This window comes from Ammospiza caudacuta, chromosome 8, assembly GCF_027887145.1.
Source record: "Ammospiza caudacuta isolate bAmmCau1 chromosome 8, bAmmCau1.pri, whole genome shotgun sequence".
Taxonomy (NCBI): domain Eukaryota; kingdom Metazoa; phylum Chordata; class Aves; order Passeriformes; family Passerellidae; genus Ammospiza; species Ammospiza caudacuta.
Window position 1 is genome coordinate 22,930,592 of NC_080600.1, and position 15,478 is coordinate 22,946,069.

The following is a 15,478-nucleotide window of genomic DNA, read 5'->3' on the forward strand; positions in this document are numbered from 1 at the left end:
CTGTAATTCTCTTTCTGCTGCTGTCTTCCAGGTGCACACGTTCAGGGGCCCGCACTGGTGTGAATACTGTGCCAACTTCATGTGGGGCCTCATTGCTCAGGGAGTAAAATGTGCAGGTAACAGTCACTCAGTGTTCTTTTCCTGAGTCATTCCTCCCCTTATAACTCTGTAATGTGCAGCTGGGGCCAGGGTCAGGCTGCTCCCTGCTCAGTGGAAGGAGGAGATGTATCCACTCTGCTGCTGCTGTTTCAGGTGACTGTTTCAGTGACTCACTGGAGTGATGCACAGCACCCCTCCAGCACTCACAGGGAGGAGACAATCACTATCATTAAGAGATTTTTTCCCCCCCATCCTTTTAGAATGGAGGAGAAAATGGACAGATGCATAGTTACCTTTATTTCTTTGATACCATTCCATGTATTGGTAGGTGTGAGAAAGTCATTGGGGAACTTGATGTGCAAGGTGGACTTCAGCAAATTCCACATTGCTTCTGTGAAACAGACATTCAGGCTAATTTTATATATAAACCAGCTGAGTCCGAGCATGCCACAGAGCCTGAATCACATCTCCTACTTGCAGACTGAAAAGAAAAGGGGATGATGAATAAGGGATGCGTCCTGAAATGTTACATAAACACTCAGGTGCTGGTAGAAATGTATTACACGCATGGGTATCACTGCAGGCATTGCTGGATAAAGCCTCTCCAAAGGAAAACAGTTGGACAGTTTTATTGATAAGGTTCTTCTGAAAGGAAAGGACAGTCGGCTTTCTTTCAAAGGCAGAGAAAAGGATCAAAGTGATCCAAATAGTTTGCTGTATTTAAAAAGTATTTTATGACATTCTAGCAAAGCGTATTTATAAAAATGGTGCAAAGAGATGTTGATGTATGAAGACCTGCTTACGTTGCCCTGGAAACTGAATTTTCAAGCTAATTTAAGAAAATCTGCTCTGTCTAAAGCTATCTGAAGTCTTGTCTCAAGCAAATAAGAAGGCTTTTTATCTCAGGACTGCAAAGTGATGTAATATTTAAAATCATTTCTAGCCACATAAGATTGAAATATTTTTAAATTCTTCCCCATAACTATTTGAATGCAATACTTTGTTGTTACCATTACAGTCTGCACTGTCCAGGATGCATTAGAGGATGCAGCTCTGTTTTAAGACATGATTATGCAAAAATGGCATTTCCTTTCTCAGTATTTTCCCTCTACTAAGAATACAGGATTACAGCCATGTCCTCCACTTGTGAGTGAAGACTGTTAGTACATTTTACTGCTCTTGATTTTGATACAGGGTGTACAGTGCTAGGAGAGGAAGAGGAGGCTTGATTTTGGTTTTCTGATAGTATGTTTTTGATTACACTTGAATCAGTAAATGTTCCATCTTGATTCCTTGCCTAAGATTCCTCCATTTGGGCATTACCAAATATTTTGCAGATTGATGTTAGGTAACTTTGATCCAGAAAAAGAATAAAAATAAACAGTATGAAGGCTTGCAATGCTGCATGGCACTGTGGAATTAATATTGTTGCTTTTACAATTAAATCCAAAATGCTTATTATTTTGTACTGCCTTATTTTTTCTTTTAACTGAAGTACAGCTGATTTTCTGGATTTATGCAGATTTTTCAAAATTGTGGGTTTCCAAAAGCTTCCAAAATCTGGTTTTCTTTCCTGCTTATGAGGATGGTAATAAGTACTGCATACATCCATTCTCCTCCTCGCAGCATAAGGAGCATATGTGTATTAGATGACTTCATAGGTTCAGAAACTATAATTAGGGCTTTCTGTCTTGTGTGAGGTTTCACCTCAGTGTTGGTAGCTTCCAGTAGTTTCTATGGTCTTATTTGTGTTTTAAAACCCCATGTTGTACAACCATGCTTGCTGAAGTGTCAGCGAGGATTTGGGGTGGGGTGAGGCTGCAGCAGTGTCTGCCTGCTCCCACAGCTGAGGCTGTGCAGCCATCAGAGCCAGGACCTGCCCAGATCTGGGCATTTCAGGGAAATATTGGAGGTGCACAGACACAGAACAGTGCTAATGTACCCATGTAGGGGAGCTCAGGCTTGAGTGGTGGGAGTTTGGCCAAGTTTATGTGGTCTTACAGTGCTTTAAAAAAAATTTTTGATTCTGAACTGAGTCATTTTAATATGGAAACAATGAGGCACAGTAAACCAGGATCCACATGAGGCCATTGGTTTTCAGAGTGGGTTTCTACTAAAAAAAAAAAAAATTACAGTTTTTAGCAGGATGCAGCCCACTTGAATTCAAGTGGGGTTCAATGCCACTTCAGGGAAATCCACGAAATCTGTTTGGTGGTCTGTATAATCATTTTATTGAAAATACCTACAAGCAAAACTGCATGGATCATATGTAATTTTATACTTTTTAAAGCATTTACTTTTTATAGCAAACAGTTGCACATCTCAAGAGGACTATTTGCTGTACAGAAGTGATGAGTTTAACAAATAGAAATGGATTACTGCATGGGCTACTCTCAACCATTTAAAATCCTATTCTGTGCAGAAGCACAAAACATGCAAAAAGAGAAGTGTAGGACAGTCCAAGGCTGGAGAGCAAAGATAAATGTCACCCATTTCAGAAAGGAGGAAGAGCCAGTGAAAAAACAGCTTATTTCTACTGGCTGATAGCTTATGTTACACAAAGTAAGCCAATCCTTTAAAAAATTATCAGCCAGAACTGAACATTTATAAGAGTACACATGCCATAGCAACCAGCAAGGATGCCTTAGCAAATCCAGCTGGAGTCAGGCTTCGTTTCAGTCCAACATGTCTGAATGTGTCTCTCTTCCAAAACACAGACTGGAGTGTGGTCAGGATCCTGTCAGGTGCAGTCCTGTATTATCAGTTCCTGGAAGGTGGATTTCCCTAACTTATTCTTGTTCAGCTTTTATGGTAGATGAAGAAGGAGGACTGTCTATTTTCCTGCCCTAAAGATGAGAGGTAAATGTAGGCACCACATGGGTCACTTCATGAATGGTTGTTGGTTGAAATGAGATGTTGGGTGTTATGTGGACTGCAAAGGTTTAGGGGTTAATACAAAATACTAAACATAAGAGGAACTTCATGGTCTTCCAAACTTAGAACTTGGGGTGATGTCTGGGATTTGGATCCTGTAGGAAATTAATTGGTGGTTGCAGTATGTAAGTAGAAATTATTGAAGCAGTATTTGAAGTTATAATGCCATCACTTTGTGTACACACTGAAGGTCAGTAGAAGTTAATGAAGACATAAGATTTTACCCCAGAACAAAATCCAATGAATGAACTTAGAAAAATGTATTCTTAGTTAGCATTCCTCCTCTGTAAAGCTCTCCTATGTTCACAGGGTTCATCCCAGTGCCCAGAATGTGTTCAGAAGAGAAACTGTAACAATATTCAAAGAAAATTTGCAGATGTGCACCAGCTGGTTCTCTTCATGAATGACACAAACATGTAACTCACAGTAGCATTACCAGAGTAGTGTGTTCTCAGAGACTGGACATTGCTGATGCTGTTCTGTGCTGCCCAAGTGGAATGGCAGACTGGCAGATCAGTAGATTTGTCAAACTGCACCTGTCTCCAGCCCATTAGAGCTCTCCAAGTCCTTCCCCTGCACGCTTTGGCTTGTTGTTCCTCATGAATAAGCAGTTAAAGCAGATTTTTTTTAACAGGCTGGTTACAAAGCATTAATTAGCTTATCTTAAGGATAACTTTTTTAATATATCTGTTTCCCTGGATGCTTTTGGTGATATTTTGGGTTGCTCCTAGTAACACCAGGCAGCACCACCCTCTGAGGCTGTACACAAAGCACCAATGCTGCAGCCTTCATGGGTTTGCTCCAGACTATCTCAGCCTGCTACACATGTAGCATTTCTTATCTTCTGCTTTCCTTGGAGCAGGTAACTTCTCTCTGAAGAGCTGATAGAAATTAATTTGCAGCTGAACTATCAGTGTGCAGATAATCAGCTCCCACTGACAGACCCCAAGCAGTACTGCTGCCAGCCCTAACCCACAGTAAGATCTGGGAGTTAATTTTCAAAAGAACTAAAGTACAGTCTCAAAGCAGAATTGTTTTGTGAATTACTGCTTAAGTGTTTAATTTCCCCATTTCATCCATTTCCTTCTCCAGCAGTTAAAAGATGTGCAGCTGCCCCATTTCCTTTGCTATTTGTCTTGCCTTGCTATGAATCCTTTGTGTTGGACAGCCCTGTGTTGCTCCATTGGTGTGTAAGGATGGAGGAGAGCACAAAGGAGCCTGCCCATCCTCAGGCACTGATTGTGCAGGCAGAGTGCTCATGCTTCCTGTGCCTGGAAAAACAGCTGATGCTCTTGTGACTAAAGTCAGCAAAGGGAAGGGGAAGGTGTTCTCATCACATTGCCCACTCTCAAGGTACTTTGCATGGCTCAGCCATGAAAAGCTTCCCCTGTGCCCACGCTTGTGCCTTACAAACACATCCAAGCTCCTTCTGAGATGAGCACCCGGATTCTGCTGTTTGTGGAATGCTGGCACAGTCAGCCCAGTAGAGACCCAAAGAGCAAAGGCAGGGCTGTGAGAAGGGGCTGGACAGCAGCCCCTGGCCATCAGCCGGTGCTGATGCTGTTAGAGGTGTGTGCTGCCTGACAAGCTGTTCACCAGCTCGGGATCTGGTGGTGTTCCTGCGAGGAATGAGCTCTGGAATTTTGAAATGCTAATCAGACAGCTCAGCCTTGCTTCAGAGCCGTTCCCAAGGGGAAGCTATTCTACAGCTATATATTCTTGAAGCTGTAGGTCCTAAAAGCAGCTTTATCTCCAAGCCCACACAGAGCTGGAAGCCTTGAAGAAGGCAGTGGCCCAGGCAGGGAGCTGTCGAGGAGGTAGGCAGGTGTCGTGGCAGGAAGCCTGGGGACTTCCTGAACAAACTGACTCTAATCTTGCAAAACTTCTATAAAATGAAACCATTGTCACTGAGTGTTTTGGAGGCACAAATATAAGTATTCTTTTGATTTGAGGGAAGGGAATATTGGCTGGTTTGATGGGCTTTTTTTCTTTTTGTTTCATCAGCCCTGATTTTTCGGTAGCATTAGGTAATTGTGTTGCCAAGTAACTAGCTGCCCTCTTGAAACTCCTGTCTTAAAATAATGTACCCTGTAGTGCATGGTACAGTGATGTGCATGAAAGGAGATTTTAGGGAGCATACTCATATGTATGGAAGCAGTTTTTGCCATGGGGCTGCTTAGTGAAGTGGCTTAAGGCTCTGGTGGGACCAGGGCTGCTTCCAGATGTACATTGCAGATGAACACATAGCACATGCTCGAGGCACTGTGGCAGCTCCAGTGTGGCCACCCAAGCTGCAGCCACGCAGCTGAGGAGGAGGAGGGAGAGGGCAGACCTTCACAGCACCCTGCTGGACTGTGCTTGGAAGCACAGAGTGCAGCACGTGGGGCCACTGGGGCTGCTGCCTTCCCTCGCCTGTTGGAGCACGCTGCATCCACGAAACAAAACGCTGCTCCCTCTGCTACAGAAAAAGTGATACATTTTTAAAGAAAAGCTACGAGCTCATGAGTGATGCATGAGAGAAAATGGCTTTCTAACCTTTTCACCCTTGCAAGAAGGAGCAATGCCAGTACTTTGTGCTTGTGTAGAGCCCTGTGTCAGCTCAGGTGTGAGGAGTTGCCCTGTGTGGTAGGTGCTGCAATGGACCAGCCCAAGGCAGCACTCGCTGCTCCCCACCCTCCTACACTTAGCACAAATCTCAGAAGAGTCTTTCAAGACTTCTTGTAGATAGTGTATACCTACCCTTTAGTTCTTAAAGCTGCTCTTCAGAGTGATAGAAGGCATCAATTTTGGGGGAATAATTTGGAGATATAATTAGAGTGATGTATGTAGCACATGGTGTCGTTCTGATGGAGCATGATCAGCAGCCATGTTAGCCAGTAAATCATCAACCAAAGGAAATCTAAAACTGACTGAATTCAAATCAACAGTATAACAAAACATGACAGCTAAGTATATTTGAGTGTCTGCAAATATTTATACTGTGTGCTCATGGGGCAGTAGTAACATACATCTATCTGTTGGCTCTGCTCATGCATTTAATATGAACATGTCATTTGTTCTCTTAGCCCTGTGGACTAACATCAGTATTAGCTATTTCTATAACATTACCAGACCTTTTCTAGGTATCATAGGAAACTATTGTCAGGCTGGTTTTAAATTTACTACTTCTCATAGAATTAATGTCACAGCCCATCTGAACTCCTAGATCAATATGCTGTTAAAGCCAGGGCAGCTTATCACCGACTTTCAGACCTGTCATCTGAAATTATTGTCTGTGCACCCTCCTTAAATTTCCAAACTTCCTATAAACTCTTGAATTTATGACTGCATTGGTTTTGGTCCATGTGGTATATTTGAAAGGTGGCCACAGTTTGATAGCACTGTAAAAGGAACAGTAAGAGTGACTTACAATTCTACTTCTGAGAAATCATCTCTGTAAGGTGAAACTGATTAACTGAAGTCAGCAGAAGTTTTACTATTGACCTGCAAGAGCTCATGACTGCATCTTTTACATCTGTCCTGTATTATTCTAGGATTTATCAGCAGATACAATGCTTTAGGGGGATTTCTCTGAAGCTCCTCACCAGCCAGCAGGTTCTGTAAGAAATGAGTAAGGCTCCTGGTTACTTTAGATCCAGAGTAAAGCTGCTATTCTGGATTTATTTTGACATAATGAAAAGTAAATACTCCCTTGGTTTGAAGTTAAATTAATCCTCTTGGTCTTAATGAACCCAGCCAAATTACAAAGCCCATGTGCAAACAAGGCCAGCAGTCCTGAGACTTTACCCGACGGCAGCATGCAGGGAGATTTAGGACTTGGCTTTCCTCTTCCTTCCCACTTGATTCTAAAATAATAACTTTTGGAGCTTTCAAAGCATCTGCAGTGAGAACAGAGGACCTGTTTTTTTGTTTTATTTAACACTGTTCAGTTTGCAGTACAATTCCTGTTGTTTAGGGCTGACAAGTAAGTTGAGTATAGTTAAGTACAGAAGTGGGACATGGCCAGTGCTCTGTGGAGAGGAGGACTGACCTTCTGCCATGGGGCTTTTGAGCTTGGTGGAGTTAGCAAGACATCATCCTTAGCTATCAGCTGAACCAGAGGTGAGTGAAGTGACTGAGACATGGATGTTTGCCTTCTCTGAAGGATTGTCAGCTGGGGCTAGAGGCCCACTTGGTTCAGGAAGCACAGCACTGGTGAGTTTCAGGTTCTTCATTGGAAAAAAATTCTGTCTTCTGATGTAAATTCACTGAAATAACCTTGATATATTTACTGATATGAAATTGCTAAAGTAAGATGATTTTCTGTGCTTACACAAGAGGCAAGAAGCCTTAGTTATTACAAGGACACCACACAGCCCAATAATCCTGGACATAAGGCTCACATGTTTTCTAAACATTAGGTATCTGAAATATTTCCAGGTTTTAAATGTTTCTCAGGAGTGTTGATAAGCCCTTAAGCAGTGGGTTGGTGCATAAAATCTAATCAAATGCAAAGGAAGAACAAATGAGAGAGGAGAAAAGTTGACTTCTGCATTTGTAATTATTACTCTAGGATTAATGAGGTCAGATTCAAAGCCTATCTGACTCTATGGGATTAGCAATAACACAATTACTGTCAGAAGCAAGGTCTTCACAATGAAAACATCTCTGTAAATTGAGATTTTAATGAATTGAAACTTTCTTGTATATAAATATAATTAAGATGATCTCAGTCAAGGCAATAATTGGTTTAACTCAAGTGTAAGATACTTGGGAGTATGTATTTTTTCTTTTTTTTTTTTTTTTGTGTATTTTATTCTTAATTATCCTTGGGTTCCCAGAAATGTGACTCTGAGCTATACTGCTGTTTGTGTGAAGCAGCTAATTTGCACTCACAGAATCCTTCATGAGTCCTCATGAGTGAGGTGCTGCCATCCCAGTGTAGTAGACATCATTTTTGATATACAGGTATTTCATACTTGTTGGAAGAGGTGCTTCTTGAGGCAGTTTTAGGAATTGTATGTACAATAATTATATTTTCATTTGTAAATACTATTATTGCAATGTTAAGGTTTATTCCTAAATAAAGGAAGTCAAGACTTAAGATTTCTTATGTGGTCTCATTTTGCTTCCCTTGTGTGTATGTTAAGATGATGCCTTTAATTATTTGACTATTTTTTATTTTTACTCCTCAATTTTCTCTTTATTTTGAAAGCAGACTGTTTTAATAGCACCTATTCAGTATTTTGTCTTAATTTTAAAAGTGCTGGTGTTACTAATGACACAGCATTCAAACCTTACATCAAAGATGACTTATTTTACCTGTGCATTTCCACAAACATTTATTGATTTGGTTCTACAAGACCCAGAGGAGGCCAGAACAGCTTCTCCTTGCTGTGTTACAGCTGGAGCAGTGACTCACTCAGGTCACACGTTTCAGTGAATGTGGATTCACTATTTAAAGCACAGAGAGACCTGGTTTTTCAAAATTCAGGCAAAATGTGGCACAGGGCACAGATATTTAAAGGAAAGGCAAGTGGCTGCCTGGCAGGCTCAGAGTTTCTTTGTTCTGTGCCCTAAAACTACAGGTAGGGAGATGCTGGGCATGTGGTCATTTTGGGGGTCACTTTGGGGTCTTTGAGCACTTGACTAAATGTGGGATTTAAGTGCGTGCTCAGGTGGAAGCAAGGCTGTCCCTGTTCCCTCGTTGCCAGCGCTGGGGAGCCCAGGTGCCCAGAGCGCTGTTCCCCCAGGGCAGGGCAGCGCTGGGGTCTGGGCTGTGCCCAGGAGAGCCCAGAGGGCCCGGGGGCACCGTGTGTGTGTGCAGGGGTCTGGGTGGGAGGCTTTGCCCACGGTGGGTTCACAGCACAGAGCCACAGCCAGGAGGGAAATCAGCACCACAGCTCCCTGCCCGGGCATTCCCTGCTCCTCAGGGGGAACAGAGGTCACTCCTGCACAGAAAGACCTCCAGAGAATTCTAATCAGCCATTGCATCTGGATCAGGATCTGAGCAAGTTTTGATGGATTGAAGGTGACATGCCAAACTTTAATTGCAACCAGAGGATCCTAAGTGACAAATCCGGTTGTTTTACAGGCCTTTTAAGTAAACAAAGTGCTTTTAGCAGCAGGCTGCAGCTGACTGAGTGGAAATTAAACCTAGCCATGAATTCTGGGGTTTACTCTTCTGGAAAGAACTAAGTCACATAACTTGGAGCTTTAATGGAGGTACAAGTATTGGCAAAATCAGCAGGAACAAAACAGGAAGGGATTCTCAGTAGATAGATACCCAGTCCTGCTGTGAGAGAAGGAAGTACAGATTTTCATCAGGGCATCAATCCTCCAAGCTCCTCCATCCCTTGATGCTGTGACAGTCAGGGCCCCGGGGCTGGCAGGGCAGGGGTCCCTGTGTGTCCCAAGTGCCCATCAGAGGGTGGCAGCCGCCCTCGCTGGGATGTGCTGCTGTTCTCTCTGGGCTCGGCTGCTTCCTGCAAGCACCTGGCAGTGTGCATGGCAGAACAGCAGAGGTGGCACTGGGCAGAGGCACAGGGTCAGTGCTGGGGTCAGCTCCTCTCCAGGCAGGGCAGGGCTGGCGCACCTGTCCCTGAAGGGGCAACTGCCTTGCCAGCTCGCTGCAGAGGGGTTGTAGCCTGTTTGTAACCCAGTCCCTACCTTCATCTCCCCTAGGAGATGTCTAAAGTGCCAGGTCTAGGGCTGCATGGAAGATGGAGGTGTTAGGAATTCCCCAGTAACTTGGGAGAAAAGTCTTCATTGTGACAGCAGTGTGTGTAATAGTGCTGGGGAATATAATTGACCCCTAGCTCCTGATTTGCAAAAACACATGGAAAGCTTGTCACTCTGTGTTAGACCTCCCAGAAACAGAATAAATGTCTTGGGTAGGAAATCCTTCTGACTTCAGGGCTGTCCCTTCTTCAGGTATTTGGTGCTTAAGGGCCCTGAAGAGAAGTAACTGCTGTGAGCTGAGGTCAGATCCTGCCGGAGCCATTTGTACTCCCCAGCACTGATCTCAGAATACATTTTCAGCAAACACCAGCCTAATCATGTTTTCATTTTTTTCCTTAGATTGTGGTTTAAATGTGCACAAGCAATGTTCCAAGATGGTCCCAAATGACTGCAAGCCAGACCTGAAGCATGTCAAAAAAGTGTACAGCTGTGACCTTACCACACTAGTAAAAGCACACTTCACCAAGAGACCAATGGTGGTGGATATGTGCATTAGGGAAATTGAATCTAGAGGTAAGGAATCCTTAATGGACTTTTGTTGCTTTACTGATAATCCATTTAGATTGATCTGGGTCATCTGGGTTTCTGCTGAATGTATGATTGCTCAAAACAGATTCGCACAAGACATTTTATGACTGCCAATTACCCTGCACAGCTAATATTATACTGTGCATTATTTCATGGTTCATACCATTTATAATTTTTATAGATTCTGCTAGAAATTGCTTAATGGGAAGTTACTGCTTTGTAGTTACATATTAGTGCCTATCTTTCCAATAATATATTCATTTTAAAAATTAAATGAATGTGGCAAAACAAAGAGGGTTCATATTAATGTGTTCATTCTTGCTAGTCTCCCTAGCCCACACCGAGTATCCTTTTCTAGAATTAGGGTACTTGTTTTTATTCTGAAATAATGACTGATCATCAAGTATGTTAATCTGAGTTATTTTGAAATGAGCTGTAATTGGTTTAATACATCCCTTCAGCTCTGAAGTCATTTTTGTAAATATAGTTTAGTGCTGATAGAACAAGGCATCTACTGCAACGGTCAGGGTTATAAACCCACATAAGGTTTTGTTCTGGAAGAAAAACCTGATAAGGCTTTTAAAGCATGTCTGCTTTTTCTACCTTAAATTAAAAACTTGCCAAGGGAAGAACCAGGTTGAAGGTCACTGTAAAAATCAGGACTAATTCTAATCTTGTTAAAATGTTCATTGCAGGTCTTAATTCTGAAGGACTGTACCGAGTCTCAGGATTTAGTGATCTTATTGAAGATGTCAAAATGGCATTTGACAGAGGTACAGTCTTCCCTGCGTGCTGGAACTTGGTGCTGATGTATAAAATATAGACAGTTTTTCTGCAGAGCCTGTGTCTCACACTCCAGTGCTCTGAAGGAGTCAGACAGGAGGGTGCTGGCAGGAGGGGAGCTGCCCCATCACAAAAGCATATCCGCTTAACCCTGGCCTTTATTACAAAAATCCACTTTTCTCCTTCCATCAGTATCTGTGCTCCAGTAACCATGTGTGTAGAAAGGACAAAGCTTTGTGAACTACTGCCCTAGTTTGCAAGTCAAACTGTGCTTGGAGGGGTGGGGGAGGGATAGAGGGTGAGTGCTGAAGTGCCTTAAGAGAGCTGTGCAACTTGAATCCATCTTTCTGGATGAAAGCTCCAAAATAATAAGATGAATGCAATAGTGCAAACAAAGTTTGAATTATTACAGACTAAAAGAAGGTCACTGAGAACAAACTCTTCTCTCTGAGAAAAGACAGTGGGAAAATTAAGGGGTTTCCAGCTGCAGTCCCTCTATCCCAGTAGAAATCAAGTCCAGAATCCGTGCTGGAAACTCTCTTTCCTGTTTGTCTGGAGGACTGGCCCGATTCGGAGCACATCTGCAGTGTTAGCAGGGTGGGGATGTGCTGCAGAGGCCAAGTTCTGGATGTGTGTCCTCTGCACTTTGGAGTAGGTAGTATGTTCCAGTTAAATGGTGAACACATGTTTTTCCTATAAAATAGGGGGGCTGTGGACAAAGCTGGTTTTCTGCCTTTTACTTTTTTCCCAGACTCTCTGATTTCTCATTCAGTGCTGATGAATGTGTTGTTTTGCAATGCAGTGTGTTCAGAAATATCTAAATGTCCATACCTTCATACAAGACAGATACTGCAAGTTCACTCAGGCAGGTTCTAAAAAAAACCCCAAACTGTATTTTTTAGTAATTATCTGAAACAAAGAAAAGATGTGTTATTTTATAAAATGCTTGAGGTTTTCACCCTGAAACCATGAATATCAGTTTTACATACAAAATCTGTAATTGTTTCCTTTTCAATAATGTTTGCTTAAGGGATTTATTATTTTTCTTTTGAATGCTGCTCTACATCTGTTTACATTTCCAAGGCTTTAATATCAGTGCCTTCTCCACACAGATGGGGAAAAAGCTGATATTTCTGTGAATATGTATGAAGATATCAATATTATCACTGGTGCACTTAAACTGTACTTCAGGGATTTGCCAATTCCACTCATCACATATGATGCCTACCCAAAGTTCATAGAGTCTGCAAGTAAGTGTAACACTTTTTTGTCTGCTTTTCATTCTTAGCCTTTTCTCCTTTTTGTGCAGGACTGTCCTATGTGTTTTGTAGCTGTCCCATCAGCTCTTACCCTGCATGCCCAATTTAGTAAGGCTTCCAGGAGTAAACATGCAGTGCACATTATGGCCTGACCGTGATGCTATGTGGGCACGGTTACATTTTCCTTTGCCTTTGTCACCAGGAATGTTTCCTTTTCATCACACATTATGGATTACATCACTGGTGTGTCTTGCATGAGTCCTGGGTACTTGACAGTGATTATTTAAAGTCTGTTGGTTTTATGGTGCCAGAAAGAAGATGATTTATGGAAATGTTTAGAAATAAGATGTCACTTGTTTCTGGAGTTGTCCGTTCTGAGTGTTTTCATAAGCCGATAACCACTCATTGTCCCAAAGCCACCTTTGGGGCTGGCCTTGCAGAAACCGGGTCTACAAGCACAGCAGTAAGCCCAGCTGGAATCTCTCTCCCAAACATCCTGGCTGCCTGAAGCATTTCTGTGATGTGTTCACACCAGCCCCACCTGGAAAGGTGTGAGGTAGCCGTGGGTACAAAACAAGGACTGCATGCTGGCCTTACAGCTCCTTTGGAGAAGGCTTTTTCCAAGTCATATGGAGACAGCCAAAGGCACTGATGGCAAAGTTCCCAGTACCTTCTGCTCTCCCAGAGTTGCACCTGTAGATTATTTGTGCAAAACCAGTCCAGTCAGCAAGATTGCCAGAAGATTTTTTTTAGTAGGCTGCAGGGAATCTTTCAGTGGAGTGCAGTTTGCTTTGGGGAGTTTTCTTTATCCAAAACCAGTCACATCCTTATGGTGCTCTGAGCCCCTCCTTGGACAGACAAATCCTCCATGAGTAACCCAGCAGAGCTGTGAGACCCTGTCTCCTGTGCAGGCCAGGTTGTTGCCTTTCTGTGTGTGCATTCTGGCTGTTTGTGTGGTGACATTGAACATCTGTGTTTCAGAAACCACAGATCCGGATGAACAGCTGGAAATTCTGCACGAGGCGCTGAAGCTGCTGCCGCCTGCACACTGTGAAACATTACGGTATCTCATGGCACATCTGAAGAGGTGGGTGCAACAGCTGCAAAGAACTCTAAGCCACACTAATTTTTAGCAAATTTTTAGCACCTCCAGAAAAGTCTGGTCAAGGCCCACCAAATCCTGGAAAGGGCCTGTGGCAGGAGTGGTACCATGCACAACAGCAAAACTCAGGCACAGGGGATTATCCCTTGCAAAGCAAATCCAAGGTGGCACGTTAGGGTGTCCATTTTAGTTTCTCAAGTAACATGAACATACTGTCAATATGTAAGATCATTCCCTCTCCATAGAAAAACTACTTTATTTTAAGGTCTCTTCTGCCTTTTTTCATTATGTAGTTCCTCTACAAGTAGGACTGTGTTGTCTCTGCTGAGTTTTGCCTCAGGCAAAATTCAGCTACTGAGTTTGCCTGATTTGTCCCTTTATTTCAATGACATTTCTAATGGGTGTTTTAAAACGGACAAAGGGATGAGAGACATAGGAAAAAAATTCCACCTTACAGCTTGTGAAGTGTGAAATTAATTTTTCTTCACTCTGTTCAAAATGAGCTGTTGCTGCTCTACCTAGCAAGTCGCTTTTGCACACCCTATTTCTGGTATAGGGGAATGATAAGGTAGAAAGGTGACAAAATTCACTATTTTTAAACTTCTGTTTAATGCTTTGCTAAAAGGAGCTGTGCTGCTCAACAGGCCATTGCCTTGCTGCTGAATTCAGGTAATCAGACACAGCTCCTTTATTTGGAATACTTACAGACTGGAGACGCAGCAACTCAGTAACATCAGTCTGACCTGTTTTCAAATAAAAACTGAGGCAGAAAGGGAGAAACAGAATAAAAATCTAGAGTTTGTAGTTCTTGTATACCAAAGGACTTGTTCATGCAGTGCAAGTGAGCATGGTCTGTGTGCTCTGAGGGGGACAGACACCGAGTCACCACAAACCCCCACAGCATTTGCTTTCACTCACTCCCAAGTGTTTCACCTGACACTCCCATGTGCAACCTGCTGGGAAAGGCACACATTTCTGCCCAGTTTCCCTGATTTTCAACATATGCAGGCATGGTCTGGCACAGAAGAAATGTGAGAATCACTGGTTTTTTTTTGCAGAGTAACGCTCCATGAAAAGGAGAACCTGATGAGTGCAGAAAACCTGGGCATAGTTTTTGGACCAACCCTTATGAGAGCGCCGGAGCTGGATGCGATGGCCGCGCTGAACGACATCCGCTATCAGAGACTTGTGGTGGAGATGCTTATAAAAAATGAAGACATTTTATTTTGAATATTTTGGGGGTTTTGTAATAAAAAAAGGAAGCAACAGTGTTCTATGGATGAAGGAATATTTTAAAGTAATTTAATGGCTCTTGTCACTGAATTCCATATTTGCTAGAGCTTTCGATGTATTCAGGATAACAATGAAGGAACTCTTTGTCGTTTCTGTAGTGCCATTCAGCTGATGTTGAAAAAGGTTAACACATACTTTCCAGTACTAGTAATCCTGGGTGTTTATCATGTTGAAATAAAAAACAAAATGCCTAAAGCTATTGCATGATTTGCTCCCTGTTCTCCCTGTTCTGGTGAGACTCATTCCATGAAGAAAACAACTGAATTGGTGCAGCATCTTTGTTCTGGATAGTTTGTGATTGTAATTCAGCATGTTTCTCCGTGTAAACCTGTTGTGAATTTGCTTTTTGTTCTATGTAATTGGTTTCTAATACTAAAAAGAAGGCAGACTTCTGTGAAATGGAGCCTCTGGCCATTTATTGACATTTCATATTCTTCTCTTCCTCTTCTGGGGCTGATTTCTTCCTGGGTTTCTTTCCATTTTTTCATCATATAGTAATTTGTTTTTAACAGAAACAAAATTGTACTTTAAATGTTACTTTAAGTAATTCTCCATGATGTTTATGGTGGTTGCAGTGAAATCTGCAAAACTGAACAGTGTTCCTTTATTATTATTGCTATTTCAATTGTAATTTTGTATTTTTATCTGGCATGCATATATTAATTTATTAAATTTTGCTTTTAGAACTCTAACATCATGCTATTTATTTTTCCTTTCTGAACTTGTTTCAAAAATACTGATTGTTTCATTTCTCACATTG

General features: G+C 42.3%; 1 protein-coding gene across 3 annotated transcripts in view; it reads left to right on the forward strand.

Annotated features, from left to right (window-relative positions):
- Window positions 1–15,410, forward strand: part of CHN1 (chimerin 1) — a 92,404-nt gene extending 76,994 nt beyond the window's left edge. For all 3 annotated transcript variants that reach the window (XM_058809144.1, XM_058809145.1, XM_058809146.1), the window contains 6 exons: window positions 32–116; window positions 10,093–10,266; window positions 10,977–11,054; window positions 12,177–12,314; window positions 13,305–13,410; window positions 14,484–15,410. In XM_058809144.1, the coding sequence (XP_058665127.1) occupies window positions 32–116; window positions 10,093–10,266; window positions 10,977–11,054; window positions 12,177–12,314; window positions 13,305–13,410; window positions 14,484–14,655 (753 nt within the window). In that variant the 3' untranslated portion in view covers window positions 14,656–15,410. The remainder of the gene's footprint in view (window positions 1–31; window positions 117–10,092; window positions 10,267–10,976; window positions 11,055–12,176; window positions 12,315–13,304; window positions 13,411–14,483) is intronic.
- Window positions 15,411–15,478: the final 68 nt, after the last annotated feature.